At 37.6% G+C, this 19,758-nt stretch overlaps 3 protein-coding genes across 4 annotated transcripts in view; 2 read left to right on the forward strand and 1 right to left on the reverse strand.

The window, feature by feature from the left end:
* The window catches only part of LOC108671965 (protein crumbs), a 48,479-nt gene extending 41,129 nt beyond the window's left edge, over nucleotides 1-7,350 (forward strand). The window contains exons 33-43 of one of the 2 annotated variants that reach the window (XM_047885093.1): nucleotides 291-369; nucleotides 578-661; nucleotides 1,027-1,172; nucleotides 1,441-1,679; nucleotides 1,993-2,192; nucleotides 2,480-2,619; nucleotides 3,046-3,181; nucleotides 3,865-4,031; nucleotides 4,482-4,604; nucleotides 4,835-4,987; nucleotides 5,358-7,350. In XM_047885093.1, the coding sequence (XP_047741049.1) occupies nucleotides 291-369; nucleotides 578-661; nucleotides 1,027-1,172; nucleotides 1,441-1,679; nucleotides 1,993-2,192; nucleotides 2,480-2,619; nucleotides 3,046-3,181; nucleotides 3,865-4,031; nucleotides 4,482-4,604; nucleotides 4,835-4,987; nucleotides 5,358-5,426 (1,536 nt within the window). In that variant the 3' untranslated portion in view covers nucleotides 5,427-7,350. The remainder of the gene's footprint in view (nucleotides 1-290; nucleotides 370-577; nucleotides 662-1,026; nucleotides 1,173-1,440; nucleotides 1,680-1,992; nucleotides 2,193-2,479; nucleotides 2,620-3,045; nucleotides 3,182-3,864; nucleotides 4,032-4,481; nucleotides 4,605-4,834; nucleotides 4,988-5,357) is intronic. The other variant, XM_047885094.1, reaches the window with a different exon arrangement.
* Nucleotides 7,351-8,716: 1,366 nt separating this feature from the next.
* On the forward strand, nucleotides 8,717-13,501 carry LOC108671980 (potassium channel subfamily K member 1). The gene is made up of 5 exons (XM_018159587.2): nucleotides 8,717-9,652; nucleotides 11,246-11,386; nucleotides 11,600-11,772; nucleotides 12,117-12,342; nucleotides 12,621-13,501. The coding sequence occupies exons 1-5, from the start codon at nucleotides 9,406-9,408 to the stop codon at nucleotides 12,782-12,784; spliced, it is 951 nt and encodes a 316-aa protein (XP_018015076.1). The 5' UTR covers nucleotides 8,717-9,405; the 3' UTR covers nucleotides 12,785-13,501.
* LOC108671981 lies at nucleotides 13,454-18,241 on the reverse strand. The gene is made up of 8 exons (XM_018159588.2): nucleotides 18,109-18,241; nucleotides 17,060-17,223; nucleotides 16,555-16,661; nucleotides 16,098-16,206; nucleotides 15,617-15,753; nucleotides 15,145-15,284; nucleotides 14,910-14,989; nucleotides 13,454-14,377 (listed from the first exon to the last, which is right to left on the reverse strand). Exons 1-8 carry the CDS (start codon nucleotides 18,186-18,188, stop codon nucleotides 14,295-14,297), a joined length of 900 nt encoding a protein of 299 aa, XP_018015077.1. The 5' UTR covers nucleotides 18,189-18,241; the 3' UTR covers nucleotides 13,454-14,294.
* Between the last annotated feature and the right edge of the window lie 1,517 nt (nucleotides 18,242-19,758).

Genomic DNA, 19,758 nt, shown 5'->3' on the forward strand with positions numbered 1-19,758 from the left:
TGAGGATATTCATGTTGTTTTACTGCCGATAGATATTTCTTCATGTGGGCTGTTAGACTTTAATATTCTTAAATAAAAGTCAATTATAATTTGTTGCTCAGAAATACATATATCAACCTCTGAATAAAAGGATCTCAATAAGCATTTGGAAGCGAATTCTATTGCGTTCAGAGCGAGGGAGTAATTTATTACGGAAAATTTTGTTCTGAGTTTCTCACACTTTCCGTAATTAACATTTAGCATATTGTCGTGGTTTTTTGTATGAACGTGTCTGGTTTTCTTGTATTGAGGTGGTGCTCGACAGCGCCAATCTTACGCCGGTCAGCCCTCAGCCAACCATCATCGACATGACCATCTTGACGCTCCATGGTAACTACTTGCAATCATCGTTCATCTTAAATACTGCATTGCAGTTACTTAAGTACCTGTAAGTAGCTTGGAAATATATTAGTTGTTGATATCTTGTCGATCTCGTTTAGTAAAATCTTTCATTTTGAAAGAATTATCAAAAAATTATTGAATAATATATTTACTGTTGAAGTATCAGCCAAAAACTGAGTATTGAATGTTTTTTTAGGAAATATCCACCTGGGAGGAGGGCAATCCTCGTCGACAGGCTTCACTCTTGCAGGCGGAGAACATTTGGGAGACCACGTGCCAGGTCAGATTAGTTAGCAGTTCTTCTCATATCAGCTTGAACTTTTATAAGCACGTGGAAGTTTAACACCATTTTCGTGGCAAATCTTGTAAGGATTATGCAAACCTCCATTGTTTGCCGTCTGACCATAAGTTTATGAATGCATTACTACCGAAATTTATCACGAAGATATTTCCTCCTGTTATATTACGTCGTTTCATTTACTTGGCTGGTCCTTCTCGCCAATCAAATAAATAAGCCGCATTACCAGCGTTACTCCAATGCTTTCCGTCTGACTTAGATTCATGAATGAAAAACAAACTTGATTCATGAGGAATATACGTTATTTATCAGGGATTCTAGTGGCTTATGTTGTACGATATACGCAGCAGATGCAGTGGTGGCATCAAGCGTTGCCCTGCCGCCCTTCTACCGCGGGTGTTTCGGTGAGGTGCGCGTGCAGAGTCTCCTGCTGCCGTCATACCCCGCCCAGCTCCTCAGTGGCGACGCCTCTCCTAATAAATTTCAACTTATGGTGATTATCAAATTATCATAGCTTGTTAATTTAATATAGGTATATATTTATACCTTATCATTCAACTTGAGGAGATAACGTTAATTGCTAGTTTAATATATACTTGAAGATTCCAGCTAATAATCTGAGTTGATTAGTTAATTAGTTCGATTGGAAATTTAATTATTTGACATGATTGGAGGGTGGCGGTTCGAAAGCGAGTTGGAAAATTTATGCTCATTTGAGCTACATTTTGACGTAATTTGACGTTTTTTGTTGTGGTTCAAAGTTGGAAGAATCAGGCGAGCTTGGGTGTCGTGTCTGCTACGATCACGAGTGCGAGCACGGCGGTCACTGCGCAAGTCCTGCTGACAACTTCACGTGCTCGTGCCTCAGTGGATTCGAAGGACATTTTTGTGAGATCAACATCGATGATTGTGTGGGCAACACGTGCCAGAATGGCGCCTCGTGTCGGGATGGCATCGACTTCTACATGTGCGAGTGCGCTGCTGGCTACACTGGAGCCAAGTATGTTTTGATATTAATTTTCAAGGCCAATACCAATACGATTCGATCTTGAACTCGTTTCTCAATGTCATGCAACCTATGACGTTCATTTTATGACCACTATTTTCTCTAACGGGTATTAAAGTTAAACAGTACGTTTGTCCAATCTAAACGTGTAAATCTATAAATGATATGTTGATTGCTTTGCATTGCTTGGCGAGAACCATTCTTAGCTAAACTGGTGTATATTTTTAAAACCGGTGTCCAAATACACGCCAAGTATTCGTGGATTTTAACTACAGACTCTTCAATGAATCGCGTATTTTTGCCGCAGTTGCGAGACGGAAATCAACGAATGTGAAGCACAGCCTTGCATGCACGGCGGTACGTGTACGGACAACGTGGCTTCGTTCACGTGCGCGTGTACGGAGGACTACGTTGGTGACACGTGCGCTGACCTCAAGATCAACAGCTGCGAAAACAGGAGATGCCAAAACAATGCCACCTGTTCCGACCTTTTTCTCAGTATGGAAAGTAAGTACTTCTTCTCTTTATTATCACTGTTATTGTTAATCAGGAATTGAATTTTACATCTAAAGCTCATGACTTGAAGTTAATTGATTTATTGTTCTGTAATTAAATGCCGACTTGTTCAGTTACTTTCTCGACGGATGTTTGGAGCATAATCTGTATTTAAATGTCTGTTCAGACCTCTGTAAGACAGGCTATTATGTCTGTGCTCACGGCGGGATTTTGAATGCATCCTCAAATGCAATGAAAAATTCCACAAATACATCCTCAAATGCAATCACGACTCGCAGGTCAGCTGTCGCGAGTGCCCGACAATTATTCGTGCCAGTGTCTCTTCGGCTACACGGGCCATGACTGCGACACCGTCGTCGATTTCTGCAAGGATATCAACTGCCACTTCGGCACCTGCAGCCTCTCGTATGTCAAGCCTGTGAGTGATGGTCTTGCGTCATCTTAGAGGAGCTGGTAATACTTGATGGTAGAAGCATGCAGTAAAGTAGCGTGGTGGCTCCTTATACGTTAAAGTTGATAAATTTTGCATGTTCAATTCACAATTTCTCTTAAAATACTATGCCTATTTTTCATTTAAGACATTTTCCTTGATTATTCAATTCATACCCTTATTCATTATTAAATTCTTAACCGGGCGGTTAAGCAAAGGAAAATTGAAGCAGCGAGTTGCGAGTTCAAGCCCGCAACAAGCTGTGGATGTTCTGCAATGTTAAGAATCGGCGACAGGCCTACGGCCAAATAAACGCCGAAACCGAAACCGCTATAACCTAGACTTTACTGTGGTTTCATGAGAGCTTAACTGTGCATTATTTCATTTACTTGCACTAATGGGATGAGTGCTCAGGGCTGGAGGTGCTCATGCCAGAAGGGCTACGAAGGGCAGCTGTGCGACAACGACATCGACGAATGCGCATCGGGACCTTGCCTGAACGGAGCGGCCTGCACCGAGTCTGTGGACTCCTACCATTGCGACTGCCTGCGTGAGTTTCATATTCTACGCTCTAAATAATGGAAAATATATTTACTTTATTCTTGTTTTGCTGTTACCCATGTTGAACATCGTAAGGATAATTGTACTTGAACTCGGTACGCTTTTAACGTGAAATTGTGCATTCTGACCAGGGTTAAATAGTTAATCGTGATATGGATTGAATTGAATTCTATTATATTACTGAGATTAGCTACTCGCAGTTTAGTCCAGCTTTGCATGAGGCAGATACAATTCTCGAGCTGCCTCAGGATTCCATTCATTTTCACAGATATAACAGTGAAAAATATGAGGATTTTTTCGCAATTCTTACTACGAGCCTCAACAAAATTAGGGGAAAATAATTTAGAAATTTACTATCTTTTTTAAATTTCCTAGAAAACGAATAGAAGATAGAGGAGAAATTTATGAATAATCGATGGTAAATGTATGGAAAATGAATGTAGCATTCAAAGCTGCTGGTTTAAAATGAATCGTGACGATGACCTACTTCTTATAGGTTCAAAAAATGTACATATATAAGCATTAGGGTCGATGCAATTAAGATCAATTATCAGCTCCTTAAATACCAAGACTTGAGTTCGACTGCAATTGCTTTTGAAAGTATTTGTTCTCCGTATTTAATTCATTATTAATTATTATTTTATTTTCGTATTATTTATAATTATTTCACAGCTGGCTGGGAAGGTGAGACGTGTAATGAAGACGTGGATGAGTGCGCGTTGCATGTAGCCAACTGCAGCGACATCAACCAGTGCATCAACACGCCGGGCTCTTTCGAGTGTGACTGCCCTGACGACTTGTGTGGCAGCACTTGTTCTCTGCACAACCCATGTATGGAAGTAAGTCACCACGTCCGTCGCGCAAACTTCTTCTTGCTAATTTACAAAACACTCTGTTTTTTCGACTTCTTTTCGACATATCTAATGGTGAATTTGATACGAACTCTTCAAACGGAATGGAATATCTGTTGTTGTTTTTAAATCTCATCACTTTTTGATGAGATTTGAAACTATTTCATTGTAAATTTAATAATTAAAATAGATGAGCTACTATTTTTACAGGTAGAATCAGCCGTAGAGGTAATTGCAAGCTTTTTTTGTATTATATCCGTCGTGAATGATGTTAACTTGAACCACCTCTTATGTGGACGAATAATCCTTCAACCAATAGTATCTTCACAAACCCCACCAGCACCCAATTGGGCCCGTTTACGATGTTTGCTGTTGATAAGATAATGAATATAATATACAAATAATAGAGACCAATGTTGTTCTTATTTTGTTGAGCAGTTCCAGTGTTACAACGAAGGCGTGTGCGTGCCGCAGTGCGATGAGAGCTTACCTGCTGCGTCTAACCAGACGTGGCCCTTCTGTAACTGTGCCGAGGGCTGGGTGGGCGAGACCTGTCAGGAGGTGAGTCATGCGCTGCATATGCACAGCAGAAGAAAATTGCTTTTAGGATAAATTTGTATATATTTGTCATGTGGTTGATCTTCGTATAAACAACGCCACACGTAAAAACAACGCCACATATCAGAATTATTAAAAACGGATTATTAAGTGATGCAATGTAAAATAATTATTATAAAGTAATGATAATTATATATCGATTTTAAAGTGACGATTTTTCTGGTATCGTACAGCCTCAGTCGCTGCTGTCGTCGACGGCCCTGGCCATCCTGATCGGCGCGCTGGTGGGCGTGATGGTCATCTGCGCCGTCGTGGGTCTCGTCGTCTTCTTCATGATGGCCAAGAAGAAGCGAGCCACTCGAGGAACTTATTCTCCTAGCAGACAAGTCAGTGCTGGTCTTGAATATTCATTTAGTTTAGACCGAACAACGGTCTAATGTCGTATCCTATTGATTACCTAATTTAACACGTAGTAATTAGTAGTTGATAAGAAAGAATTTCTCGTTCGTTCAAATTTTTATTCACTGCATCGTAACAAGACACTGTAGTAATTTTTCGTTTACAATAAATTTCGTTTGCATGAAAATGTAGGTTCATGGTAAAGTAACGACAATATTCTATAATTATTTACCAAATCTTACTATTTCATGTTTGCGTAAATTTATACATATTTATCGCAACTTAAATAAGCTTTATCTCTAAACCGTATAATAGTGGAAGACTCGTAACTGAAAGCAACGTTTTTGATCCGTGCAGGAGTTCTACAGCCCTCGAGTGGAGATGGACGCTATGATGAAACCTCCTCCAGAAGAAAGATTAATTTAGTTAGCCTTGTTTGTACATTGTAACTTTAACCCTCGACTCCTCAGTATTTTAACATTGTGTCCAGATAACTTTTGACTGTCTCAGAGTTTTATCTCTTTAATTAGTGTGCCCAGTGTGGTGGCTCAATACGCTACACATGAATACGGTAGGATTGAATAGCAGGTTGAATTATTAGTAAGACTTAAGACAATAATGCATTGAAGTGCCTTATTTTCTGGTGATATTTGTAGCCTTCCATGTCCGTCCTAATCTTCCCGAAGTAGTCTGGGCTCAGTCCACTTAGTGATCTCAAGTTCATTTCTCCCTCATTTCATTATTCCTGATGAGCGCGTATCACTACAGTAAATTTTCCATAAACCTCAGAACTTGGCATAATTATGTACCCGTCTTTTTACTCGTAAAGTGCAGGGCATCTCCTTGCTTTTAGTCTAATTGCAGGTCTCCATGACTAGGAAAACAAGCGACGCTCAGGTAGTGAAATTGATTATTATTGAATACAATAAAATTTGTATTATTGCACATAGAAAATTTTATTTGAGCTTTTTAGCGTTTCCATGTTGCATTTCCCGGCTATGTTGAAGCTGAGGCTGCTAACTGTTACTAGAAATTAGGTATGCACTGCGTGCTCGGATTGTATGGAGCAGCTCAAAGAAATTTTCACTTGCGCGAGTCTCAGCCTCCTAATTACAGTGCAATTATTTTCGCGTTAAGAATCATTCCATTAGCGTTTTCTGAGGATCAAAGAGCTAGTTAAGTCTGTACATAATGTATGTTACATCACTAGTTATATAGGTTGTTGATTAAATTGTATGACGATTGTTTCATAATGCAAGAATACGTATTTTTATTAAAATTATTCAAGTCATTTTACGACTACTAACTCTTATATCGGGTCCTGCTCAAGAATCAAAACGCTGACCTGTTCGCAACAAGAAGTTCCCGCGCTGCCTTGACCTCTGTATTTTCCCAGCTATTACATGTAAGAAATCGATATGATAGAATATGCTATGTAAGTCACGTCCATTATCTTGTAACTTATTTATACAGTACGGTGTCCTCAATATCGCTGCAGTACCTAACTTATATGACGGAATGTCTTAATATTTGTGCAACGAGTGCTGTGTCTGTGCTGCAGATCAAGCTCTGCAAAGGATAATAATCTTAGTGCTTATCATTGCCTCAATAGTTTTATACGAACAAACTTGTTGAATGTGTAAGAGCTACGACTGTCTTCGCGGTGGTCTACTGATATTCCTAGGACTGGCGTGACCGTCGATTTGTTGATCTTAAACTCGTTATCATCGAAAAAGTTTTTAAGTTACAGCTTGTGGAAATGCATGCTTTTGGATTATTTCGCTTCAATTTTCAAACTAAACATTTCGAAATTATTCTATTAATTTCAGTCTGTTCTTGAAGGTTTTAGAAGGGCTTTTATACTAAAATTTCATTCTCATTATATGTACTTGACGTTGTGGTCCACAGAGCTCACCTATAAACTTCGTATAGCGGCATTAGCGTCTTTAGACTCGGCATTTGTTTCCTCTCTATTCGGTTAAGTTATTTACTGTCACAATGACGCGTCCCAGGTAACATTTGTACGAGTTGTCTACCTCTACAACATCGCGGCATGAATGCACTTGCAACTTCTCCCTCATCATGCTACATAGTTTTGCAACAATGCAATCCTGATGATGTAGGCACATTTGTACCTATACCATCCGACAAGGGTTAAATTACCCCAGATTTATTGCCAGATATTGTGTGTTTTTTTGGGAATATTCTTTGTTGTAGAAAATCAATATTTAAATAATATACATTCCAATATTGGCCGTCATCAGATGGAAATTGCTTGTTATTTATACTTTGTAAAAGCTGCTTCGGATTATTGCATGTATTGCTTAGTTTACCCGAAATTGTTATTGCTGAAAAAGTTGCATGTAGTCCAGTTATGATTTAGTTCAGTTCTATGAAAATCAGCCTGATTTTACTTTAATGCATCTGTTTACTCTATAGGCTGAAGCTTTTTACTATGAATTTGACGCACGTTGTTTTTTTAATATCGTCATAATTATTATCATTATCTTACTGCAATAGCTTCTAATTTTCATGTCCGTGAATCTTGACGATGTTCAGTCTCGTATATGATTCTCTGCCAATTTCCCCGTGCTAGTAAATGTACAGAAATGTGACTTTTTTCTATCCAACGTCTTACACGCAAATTTGGCCGTTATCCATTCATACATACGAACTGTAGTGGCAAGAAAAAATGTTATCAACTTTGGAGCGTCTAATACTGGCAATTAGAAATAATCCACATCACGAGGTAAACGATATTAAAGTGAACGATATTTGTATTTTGCTTTGTCATTATTTGTCAAACATGCCACAACAATAGAATTGAAATTAACGATTTCCATGCCATCTCTAGGTGTGTGTTATGGTAAGTTTCGAGAACGAAAAAAGGCGAGACCGTACGCGCAACCGTATCATGTACACACTACCATACCATGTACGCGCTACCGTACCATGTACGCGCAACCGTACCATGTACGCGCTACCGTACCATGTACGCGCTACCGTACCATGTACGCGCTACAGTACCATGTACGCGCTACCGTACCATGTACGCTCTGCAGCACCATGTACGCGCTACCGTACCATGTACGCGCTACCGTACCAATGAGAGGGCTACCTGCGGGGAAATATGGCAAGGATATAATTTATATATATATTTATTTTTCATTCATTACCTTACGCCTTACTAAAGGAGCAAGACGTACGTGACTTTGGAATGAGCTATTTAATATGATTTTCTTAGCTGGACCGAAACTTAATGTTTAGATTAATTTAGAGAGTGCGCTATTGTTATTAATCTTTTAAAATTCAAAACAATCCAATTGACTATATAAGAATCATATTTAATCTTGCCAAGTTTAGATCTGCCGATCTTTTTTATAAAAATAAAAATTCCATATAAATATACCAATGGTCTGCAAAGGCATTACTGCAGGTTGCCTGAAAATTACTTTTCTAATGCCCTCATAACTGTTTTTTTGTTTTGCTTGAAGTACACGAATACTTTTGTTTAGCTTGCTTCATTACACGTGTTAGGTGGTAAGTGCTTCTGACACCACAAGTCTTCAACCCAATTACATAAAAAATACACCTGCTTCTCGTGAGTGGTGCACCTGCAAGCAGCAGAACAATCAATGCTGTGCTGAAGACCACAGCACAGGTGTTGTGTATGTGACAGCTGAGGCCGCGGGTGACAAATATCAGTTGAGCGCGGACGCTGGTGAGATATGCTGCGTCGGGAGCTCCAGTCTATGTGATCATGTGAAGAAGATTGCGTGGAACAGAAGCCGTTTGCTCTAAACTGGTATTCTTCTTTCAGTTAAAAAAAAAAAATGTAACGTGGGACCAATAGAGCCTGCCCATAGCATTAGTCTCGTTAAGTCTGATCCAAGTTCTAAAATTAATGCCCGATATGCGTGAAAAGTGTCGGCTGATGCTTTGTTAAAAATTTTAACTAACCAGTTATAATAGGCTCAAATTCAAAGTGACTAATTATTTTTCGTGAAAAATGATCAAATTGCTTTGCTGTGAAGTTCAAACTTTAAAATTTGTTTCTCAGTAGCAAAATTTTTTTTACTCGACTACGTGTAAAGGTTCAACATTAATGTACAAATGTCAATGATTTGCTGTTCTCCTTGGACTTGGTTCTTAAAATATAGCTTAGTTTTTAATCATAATAAAATCCATTAGAAAGATTGGAATTGAAGACCATTTTATGAACTTGGTAAATACCGTAAGATTTATCAAAAAGGCTGAGAAAGAAATAACTAATTTTTACATCTTTTACCGATTTTTACGCGCAATAATCAATGAAGAGAGATCCCAGCTCTATTCATTACAGTATAGGATGAAAGGCTCATGACAGTAACCTGAGTAGGACTTGCTTAGATTCGACTTCTCCAAGATGGCCCCCGGCAGTGCAACGTACCACACCATGGAGGAGGAGAAGAATGGTGATGTGTCTCCTATCACGTTGTGCTCCATGAGACGATCTGTATCACTGCTCCTTATCTATATTCCTTTATATTTTGCCTACGTCGCAGGCGCTGCTCTAATCTTCATGGTGACAGAAGGAGCTATTGAAGATGCGTACAGAAAGCGTCTCGTAGAAAAGCGTGAGGCGTTTCTGTCTGAAAATTATTGTGTCTCAGGTGAGCATTTAAATTATATGTGCCTGGAGTATCGTCGAACATTAGTTAAGCTCGGTCTTCCTTCCTTGGTTCATAAGTATGCACTAAATTAAGATTCCAAATAATTTGAAACTTGCATTGATTCAGTTTGTTGTCTAAGTTCACTCATAAACTTTATAGATGATCTCGGTTCATTTTCGAACGGCACGATAACTCTCGTTATTTGAAAAAGTAAAGGTAAACCTTAAAAAACTGGATTTGCAACAATCTTCTGTTTGCTAATGCTTGTGTTCGATGTTTTCGAATCCTACATACATTCTTTCTAAAAAGAAGGATAATTATTTAAATGTATTGCTATCATTAATATCGTCCAAGGTCTAATTTCCCCCATTGCATTTTCCCAGTTAGCTATGAGGCAAGTTAATTAAAACAACGTAAGAACAAAGTATTATGCGAACAATAAAGAAATGTGTCATATCGATCAGAATTATTATGATGTTTCTGCCTGTCTACGTGACATTGTTTTTTTTTCTCTAGCAAGAAAAGCATGTGTACCCATGCACAGAAGGTCAAGTGGTTTAATTATCTTAGGTCCTGTGAGGCAATTAGTCTAACGAACAGGTTGGTGATAGCCAGACCTTCATGTGGAGAGAGCAATAAGATTAGAGTTGATTTTGGTCCTAGTAGAAACGAATGCGTCAGAACTTATGACAACTTTTTTCTCCTAATTAAATCCAGCTTGTTTTTGTAGTAGAATATTGCAAATTTTGTGATTTGAAGATATTTAGAGTAATAAACTGTTAATTCACTGCACAGATATTTCAATAGGTATGTCAGATATTTCAATTAATAAACGTATTGATTCCTGGTTGTAACATAATAACATCGCACAGTGATTCATTTTAAGAAAATTGCGCATTTTTTACTGTTGAGCTTTAAATTGCAGCAAAATACATTAAAAATTTTAGGAATCCAATGTTTACGATTACAGCCTACTTAGTAAACATATAAAAACAGTGAGGAAGAGTATAAAATTTCATTCTTTATCTTTTTGTTCCAGCCAACAAGCGTCATAATTTAGTATTCTGTGAGGCTTGTTTGGCATGGTGGTGGCCTGAGCATGAGGTTGATGTGTTGAACAAGTGTCTTAAAGTGACACACACAGATGGCCGCGCTCGTTTGTGTAGGCAGACGCAGATGTTCCTTTGTTAATAAACGGTGAATGGCTGCAGTAGTATTTTATCATACATTCGATTGAAAACGCAACATCATATCTAGACATTACAATTAAATTCACTAGCTATCATATTTTCCCACCTAGCGTATCGACCCTCCTTCCCGCGTTTCCAGACGTTAGTTGCGAGGCAGAATTAAACGTTTCCCTAATGAAAGCAAGCTTACAAACTTCACTTGCCGTTGCCTTAGTCCATTTTCTCCTCTTTACGTACAAGAAGAGACACTTGACTCAACCGAAGATACATGTATGTGAAGCCTAACATTCCTAGCATTCATTAGTAGGCATGTGAAATATTCAGAGGTAAGCAACTGTCAAGCAAATGATAAGCAGATCTTTGATGTTCATGGCATTCTAACACGTTTAATTTGTTGCTGCAGACGAAGCGCTTGAAGAATTTATTGAAGAATTAGCGAGCGCGAGTCGCCGGGGAGTGTCAGCAGCACGCAACGCGTCTGGCGACAGAAACTGGTCGTTTGGGCAGAGCTTTTTCTTCTCCTCCACAATTGTTACCACCATTGGTAAGAGATTCTTCGCATTCACTATTGTTACCAAAAATAAGTTAACGCCGGCTTCGTTTTTCCAGCAAATGTTGAATGAATGAATGATAGGTACTTTTAAATGAAGTTTTAACATGGCACGCGTTTTCCATGCAACGATACTTGCTCAAATGAACTCCTCTAGCCTTACTGCATACGAACATAAAAATGAATGTGATGAAATTTTTTACTCAGGCTACGGGCATGTGCACCCTTTGTCAGAAGGGGGCAAAGTGTTCTGCATTGCGTTTGCCTTAATGGGCATACCAATGACATTCATTCTCCTCACCGCGCTAGTGGATCAAATTGTCCGCCCCATTATTTGGTGCCTGCGTCGCCTTGAGATTCTGCTTCGACAACGGCAGAAGGTATAATGTTGGCCGTAATTTCTTTCAATACATTGCGAGAATTTTACTATCTTATAGGTCGGAGCTAACACTATCCTCAAGTCTTGTTCAATTCAAATTTCAACGAATGGTATGGTCGGAATCAATTGCAATGAATCTTAGCATGAGTTTAGAAATCACGCTTAATTCGAAGGGTTTTCTTGTGCATAACGTTTTCCGATAACTGTATACAGCGTAAATAAAAAAGTTCGATCTGTAAACGACAATAAATGCACAAACCACCGTTTACAAATCTGTCGAAACGTGTAATGCTGAAATTGTATTGGAGTAATCTTGATTAATTGAATAGATGTTTGCCTGTGCAGCCACTCAACATACAGATGATACATTTTGCCTTGATTTCGTCGGTGTTCTTCGTGCTGTTCCTCATAATCCCGGCTGCCATATTCAGCAGCATTGAAAAAGATTGGACATTTCTCGACGGCTTCTACTACTGCTTCATATCCCTCACGACCATCGGCCTGGGCGACTACATCCCTGGCGACAGCCTCGACCAGCCACTGCGGCCTCTCTACAAAATTGCCATTGCAGGTACAGTTTATTTAACAGGTGCACACATGCAGAGGTTATCAGGATAATAATATAGACGGAAGGAAGACTGAAACACCCTCAGTAGGTCTAGATGGTCGCTGGCTCATTTATTCCGATTCTAATGTCGATTAATCTATGCCAAGCCATATTCAAATGCTCTGATCACGAAACAGAGCGAAATTTATTTCATATTGGACTCAATGTTTATATTACTATTAGAACCACGCTTACGAAATCTTTTAATTAAAGGCAACCATTCACTATTAATTTTGTTGCAGCGTATCTCTTGTTGGGCTTGGCGTCAGTGTTGACCGTAGTTCGTCTCTACAACGACATTCCAGAACTAAACTTGGGCTACTACTTGCGCCCTCACGCTGACTTCCCTGGTCCTGAGCAGACGCGCTTAGTGCCAAACGTTGCTGACTCGGGGCTGCAGAGATGACCTCTGTCAATACTATGAAGCGGGTCTAGATTACTCTCGAGTGCAATCTTTGCGATCATCAGGTCATAGATTATAAGATAACACCTGGGTCTATTTCACCCACTAGTGCCATCCATATGATCACCAAGTCATTCATATTTTTTACGCGTTTTTAATTTATAACTGGGAGGAATATTTCATTATTCGTTAATTTGTACTACTTGCAACTTTACAAAGTTGAAAATAGTTATTCGTGTATTGTGAGATCTTTTCAAACAGAAGCCAGAATATCATGGCAACTGTCGCTGCCTCTCGTAAGCAGACAGTTCAATGCACGGACTTCATCGAGCTGAGATATCGTAACGCTTGTGACGTGCATAAGCTTGCCAGTGACATGTGCGTTGTTGCAAAGAGAGTTCACACCCAAACTGAACTTCCGCATTTCCCGAGAGAGAATTTCAACAGGTTGCGCTAATTAATTTTTAAATCGTATTATATTAAATATATTTACAGGGATCTTGCATTCTCCTGTCAACATTTCTTTCTTTTTAAATTCTCTGTAGTTTTGAACGTTTTAATTTTCCAAGTCTTTCTCCACTTCGTGCCCTCTTCTTATCCAGCGCCATGCCGCCGCTCTATCTGGACTCTCAGGCGTACAGAGACGTAGCATGGGAAATGATACAAGTGAGACGTCGTTGACAGTCTAGACAACTCTTTTAACTATTACAATTTTACACAGAAGTTTTATTCTTTTCATAAATGTTAAGAGCACCGGTGACAGAAAAAAACGAAAAATATTCCTCTCGCAATAATGAACAATAAATTTTTAATGTAAGGGGAAAATAGGTAAAAAACGGCTAAGTGTAGAAAAAAAATCGTATCTCGGTTAAGAATTTGATCGGCTATATATAAGGAATTTACACCCCCACTTTAAAGTATTTGATAAAGATAACTTTCAGAAAAAACATTGACGGTCCCATTCCTTCGGGTTATACCAATGGACACTTGTTTGAATGTCAGCGAACTTCATAATTATATATTTACAATAAATAAATACGGCATATGTTGAAACGTACGAAGAAACCTATACAATTTATGCGAGGTCTGTATTTACAGTACACTTGAAACGATGGGTGGCGTAAGATGATGAGTGTAACAAGATTGCCTGATAACTCCTAAAGCTATTAAAATTATCCGTTACGCATGTTACACACTACACAGTAATATTTTTTTACTAGTTTTCCAAAAAAACACGTATTAATTAATCTCATGGTGCTGTAATTTAAAACTTTAAAAAAAATTTATTTATTGTTCAAGCATTAAATGTACATTTAAGGGTGGAGTATTTCCAAGAAGTAAGGAGTAAAGATGCTCGGAAACTCCTTTCAAATTAGACACTAACAACTTATTTGTGATATCGATAACCCTTACATATTTTTAGACGCAGCAAAAGTTTTCTTATGCTACGGAATCTAGATGATAAATTTCCTAGTGAAGACTCGTCAGAGCTGCTCGCTAGTGCATGGGAGCGTTAAGACGTCCGCGTGCCGTGCATGGCGCTCACGACGCCAGTGAGAGACGCACTGCCAATAGGAGCGTCTGTGAAGATGCAACCTGGAACACAAGAGAAATAAATTAATTCAGGATTTAAACGTGCGTAGGATTTGAACAAGAATATGATTATTGGCTAAATAATGCAAAGCATTGAAGTACCAGAATATTGGTAGTCTCTCATATTACAAAACGTCGAAGTAAACAAATGCACACTGCTTTATCTACCCAGGAACGAGGCAATGTACTAGCAATCTAATTAGGCGCATCGCTGTATTCTTTGAAGCATTTGATAAACTCGATGCTTGAAATTTGCATGATAAGTGAAGGGAAAGATTTTAATTGTTCATGAACTAAGAAACGGTTGAATAGTGTTCGTCAGAAATTTGAAGAAACAGAATGACAGTTGTCATCAATAGAATAAACAGCGTTCTTATAGAACTTGCAAAAATAATTGAATAGCGACCAGCACATACAGAATGCACAGCATACACCTTCTAATTTACACACAATTCTCACACATTTTCATGCTCGTCATATATAGCCTCACTGTATATTTCAACATTATAATATGAATACTGTAAAATTTACTCACCCACAAATACATGTGTTCCATATTCTCGGTGGGACAGCACCTTGCAGCATCCCAAGTCATCAATGGTGAAGCCCAGATGTCTATAAGATAACATAAAATTCAGAAATTACAGTGCGAAATTCCCGTGACGTGAGTTAATAATGACAAAAGACACTTTTTCTCTGGCAAATAATGGCAAAAAAACAATTTTCTCTAGTATCAGCAGCACCGGGAAATTTAACAGCAATAAGCTCACCTGTAGCGCTCATCCGTCTCGAAAAGAGTGGCGTTGGTGTAGGCACCGAAGAAAGCTCGCCCTGAGCTGGGGTCGATGAAGTCGGCCCAGTAGCCGTCGCTGCTCAGAGAGGTGCACATACTCTTTGCAGCATCTATGAACTGGTGTAAAAGATTCTTAATTAGTGGAGTAAAGTACATTGTAATGAAAATATTAGGCAATACATTAATTCATTCAAAAGACATAACTTCTTGGTACGTGAACATAACACACGTCCATAAATGTACACATCATTTTCACAGGCTAAATATAATTAAAAAATCAATAACCCACCTAAATAAATGTCATTTAAACTAGAAATCAACTTTGAACCAATTTAGGTGATGTAAAATAGTTTAAGTAACAGGAGTTTATCAATCCTCAACCTTATTGTTATTTGAAAACCGTATGGGTTATCTTATAAAATTTATGACTTATGCCTTAGTTAATGTACTTGGGCAAGGAGAACCTCGCGCTCTTCTTCTACAGCTTCGCTCCAGCCCGCCATGTCGTGCACGGTGCGCTGCGCTACTGTCACGGCCGTCAGGGGAACGCTGGCGTCTCTCACCGCCGGGAAGAGCAACAAAACATCTGCGAATTCATATAAAATAGGTTAAAATGCAGGAGTTTCACGATTTTCAACACCTTGTTGTTATTACCTCACCCAGATTAATGTCAATAATTAATATGGAAAACAAGTAGCTTTCCAAGGTAGGAATTGCTGCAGTAAAAATGTATTAATATATAAATATGTACATGTATAACAAATCTCTCAAGTTATGATAAATTTGGACATCTTGTATGGATGCCACAGCATTGGCATTGCAAACAAGTAACAATATTTTATAATTCGATGTAGTATAACAAGTTTAATTAGCTGTGAATATTTTGTATATATTTTAAAAAGTCACTTCCATATCCAAAAGAAATATCACCTCTGTTCAGAAGCTTGGGACACTCTTGGACGCGACATTCTAGAGAATGTTGAGCCATTATTTCACTATCACACAGGGTCTTCTGTTGCTCATCTGACAGCATCACACCCTGGAAACATGCATGCAGCTTTTTAACACACAAATAAACTACAAAAAGCAAAATTATAACATTCTAAAGATAACTTTCCGATAATGGTCATGGTTTGTGGCAAATTTCATATATCATTTTCACCAAGCTATATATAATATACTAGAAAAATTGAACCCTAAACTAAAGAAACTATGCATAATCTAGAAATTAATTGCAACTAAATTTAGAAGTTGTAGGCTAAAGATGATTAAAATTTTCTTCATTCCTGAAAAAGTTCCAGATTTTACAACACCATCTTAAATTTCAGTAATGAATTGAAAAATGACACATAATCTAATTGTGTGCCAGGAATAAAGCAAGAACTACCTGCATAAGATAAGGGGAGATACCAACATCCCCCGGCAGGCACAGTTGCCTGTCACCAGCTTGCAATAAGCTGGCCTTGATGTTCAACCAAGGGAACACACTGAATTCTGATGAAACAAAATAAGCTTATCTATTAGTTATTACAAATTTATAATAACTAACTCACGGGCCAATGGCCAGTGAGTTTGGGTAATTTAGTAGTTTACAGAGACAATGAACTATATACAAAACAATGCTTGCACAGTACAGTAGGTATATACTGCCTTCACATACAAAGCGACAAAAAGAGGAACAGCAGTGAACTGAACCTGTCAACAAAATTTAAGATACAACTGAGAATAACAGCCAGATAATACAAGATCTTTTTTTTTTGGATGTTAAACACCATTGCCAATTTTTTCTGCAATTCAAGCAGAAGAAAAAAGGAAAAGTAAGTTATAGTGCACCTTCTGTTAAATCTTAAACTGTGCACAAAATTAGAAGTACTGTCAAGTTTCACACTCACCAGACTCATAGGACTGCTCCAACTGTTTTATTGGAGGATCTGATGGACTTATCTCCTTCTTTTCAGCCACTTGGAACCGTGAAGCTGCTTCGTCTGGCTCACCACACTTCTGGTACACATGTCTCTCTTCCACAGAAGCCCTGGTACATGACAGCAAGCCAGCCCTGGAAAATTTGGCAAAGAATCATAATTTATTATCAGTTGAGATTTTGGTGCCATTTAGAAGAATATGAATCTGTAAAAATGCAGCAAATATGGCATAGCTGAAACCATTGTGCTAAAAAATACTTGGTTCAAAGAGACTCATGTGGCCAAAGGGTCTCATGAAATATAGAAGCAAAATTAAACGAGATTTTTCAATGCTGTATCAACAATAAAGCTATAATCAATAAACAAAACAAAAATTGATTAATATTTTTTGGAAAAAATAGTTGCATGCAGATTAGATGAATTGATCTCATTAATGATACATTTTTGAGGGAATTCTGTGAACAAGTTTAGAAAACACCAACTTCAGGTAATAAAAACCCACTCCTAATGGTATCAACATAATCAACTATCAATAATTGTTGCACATGAAAGCAATAAACAAGAAAGGGCCTAATTGGAGAAAAAATATATGTTACATTCTAAATTGAAATCAGCTCAACAACAGGAGCTTGTCACTGCAAGAATGACCTGTTTAGAGCCAGGCAATGAAAAAGTACTTCCACTTATGAATGTATAACAAATACTGTCTTTATTCACTGTAAATAAAATATTAGGAAATGATCCTAGAAGAAACACAGAATTACAAAGTAGATAATCTTTTTATGAAAGTGCAATGTTAGAAAATAGGAATCAGTTAGGGTAAAAATAAAACAATTGAATTCACTTAAATAGTTAATTCAGTACCTAAGTGCTAAGGAGTTGGCAACTTTTTGCTCCATTGAATGAAATACTGGTATGTTCAGTTATTGTTAATATTTAATTATGATAGTCATATTTATGATTATACAGTCTAAATTATAGTGTTAAGATGGACAAAATTTTAAGTGCAACAAACTGACCTTTTAGAAGATGACCTCAGAGTTAGAGCAGCAACATGACAACCAAAGACCCGCAAATCTTGCCAATAAATAAATAACATTTCTTACAATACAATTTTCTGAAAAATTATACAAAAATGTATATTTTATGTCTCAACCAATTTCATATCCATTAAAACCCTACATAAAAGATATGAAAACTATAAACTTTCCAAGACAAAAATGAGCAGCCTGTGCTTGTTAACCACTTTTGGAATTTTAAGGTTCCTGCTAGAATTATTATTTATATATTATCTACTTTGGTTTGATGCTATGGTAATCACAATTGGTTGTCAGATACTTCAAAAAAATTATGAGATATATGTGACTTCAGAACATTTTTTTTGCATTAAAAAGTTGGGCTTTTCCAATTTTGTTTAATCAGCTATATATCTGAAGTTTGAGCAGGTTTTTCTCGTAACCACTCATAAAAATGGGTTACACTAATTAATTGACCACTGATATGAAATAGTCTATCAGCAGACATACCGTCAACTGGGGCTACTCGGGACAATTTTGAACGTTTTTCATTCACAACTGCTTACCATGAAACATTTCATAAACAAGTTTAGGCTCATTTCAAAGCTATTTGCAAGGGCTATCACATGGCTTCTCCAAAAAAATTCTATATGCTATTTGTAAGGTGCCAGGAGCAAAAAAAAGAGTGTCCCGAGTAGCCCCGTCAAAAGGGGCTACTTGGGACACTTGGAATAAAACTCAATTTTAAAACATTTGAAGCATTAACTGTGTACTCATCCATTACTAACAGTACTCTGAAGTCCTCTTTCATTGTAGATGATGTAAAGGTAGAATAAATGACATTTTCTTTTATTTTTACTTATTTTTCCTATATCAATATGATATTACCACATACCTACATTAATTACCATATACATTAATTACCATATTATTGATGTGATATTACTTTATACATGAACAGGCCATTGAGCATTTCAACTACCTTGTCCACTGCAAGCTTCATATCAGCAGCCTTATAGCCTTTTTTCTGTATCTGTAAGCTTACAGGACAGCTTGTAATTTCACACCATTTTAATTGGGTTAAGTGAATTTACTGTAAAAAAAGATCATGAGAAACATACCTGAAACAGAAAGGAATGTTTTAGCAACAACCATCTTATGATTTAGAGAAATAAATCATAGTTTAGGTCAATTACTACTTTTCATTCTATGATGCCTGGTGCACAATTCTATATATGACATTCTATGCACAATTTTGTGATGACCGATGATGCACTAATTTTTTGATAAGCGCATTTTTTTTCGCTAAGCCAGGTAAATGTAATCAATATTCTTTGTTTTTAACACATTTTTTCTCAACTGGAGTTTTTGCTGAGGTTCTACTGTAAATGCGTATGCCCCGGGGGGGGGGGGGGGGTGTCCCGAGTAGCCCCGCTGTGTGGAGATGGCCACCATTTTTTTTAGTGAGTTATGTAAATTCCGCAAATAAAGTTTTCATGCTGACACTTGTCTGGCACTTTTTTGTAGGCAAAATTTTTTAATACGACAAACATTTTTTTTACTAAGTAACTTTTCAAAATATTGTTTTTCACCATATCTTTCAGGAATTTTTCAAAACTAGTAGATGTAGTATTTTTGAACTTCCTTTATACT

The sequence above is a fragment of the Hyalella azteca genome, unplaced genomic scaffold (assembly GCF_000764305.2).
Source record: "Hyalella azteca isolate HAZT.00-mixed unplaced genomic scaffold, Hazt_2.0.2 contig16900, whole genome shotgun sequence".
Lineage (NCBI taxonomy): Eukaryota > Metazoa > Arthropoda > Malacostraca > Amphipoda > Hyalellidae > Hyalella > Hyalella azteca.

Coding starts and splice junctions, on each gene's coding strand:
- LOC108671980 (XM_018159587.2), top strand. CDS start 9,406: ATGGCCCCCGGCAGTGCAACGTACCACACCATGGAGGAGGAGAAGAAT. Junction 9,653..11,245: donor TGAAAATTATTGTGTCTCAG/GTGAGCATTTAA, acceptor TTGTTGCTGCAG/ACGAAGCGCTTGAAGAATTT. Junction 12,343..12,620: donor CTACAAAATTGCCATTGCAG/GTACAGTTTATT, acceptor ATTTTGTTGCAG/CGTATCTCTTGTTGGGCTTG.
- LOC108671981 (XM_018159588.2), bottom strand. CDS start 18,188: ATGTTATTTATTTATTGGCAAGATTTGCGGGTCTTTGGTTGTCATGTT. Junction 17,224..18,108: donor CTGAGGTCATCTTCTAAAAG/GTCAGTTTGTTG, acceptor CAAATTTTCCAG/GGCTGGCTTGCTGTCATGTA. Junction 14,990..15,144: donor GAGACGGATGAGCGCTACAG/GTGAGCTTATTG, acceptor GTTATCTTATAG/ACATCTGGGCTTCACCATTG.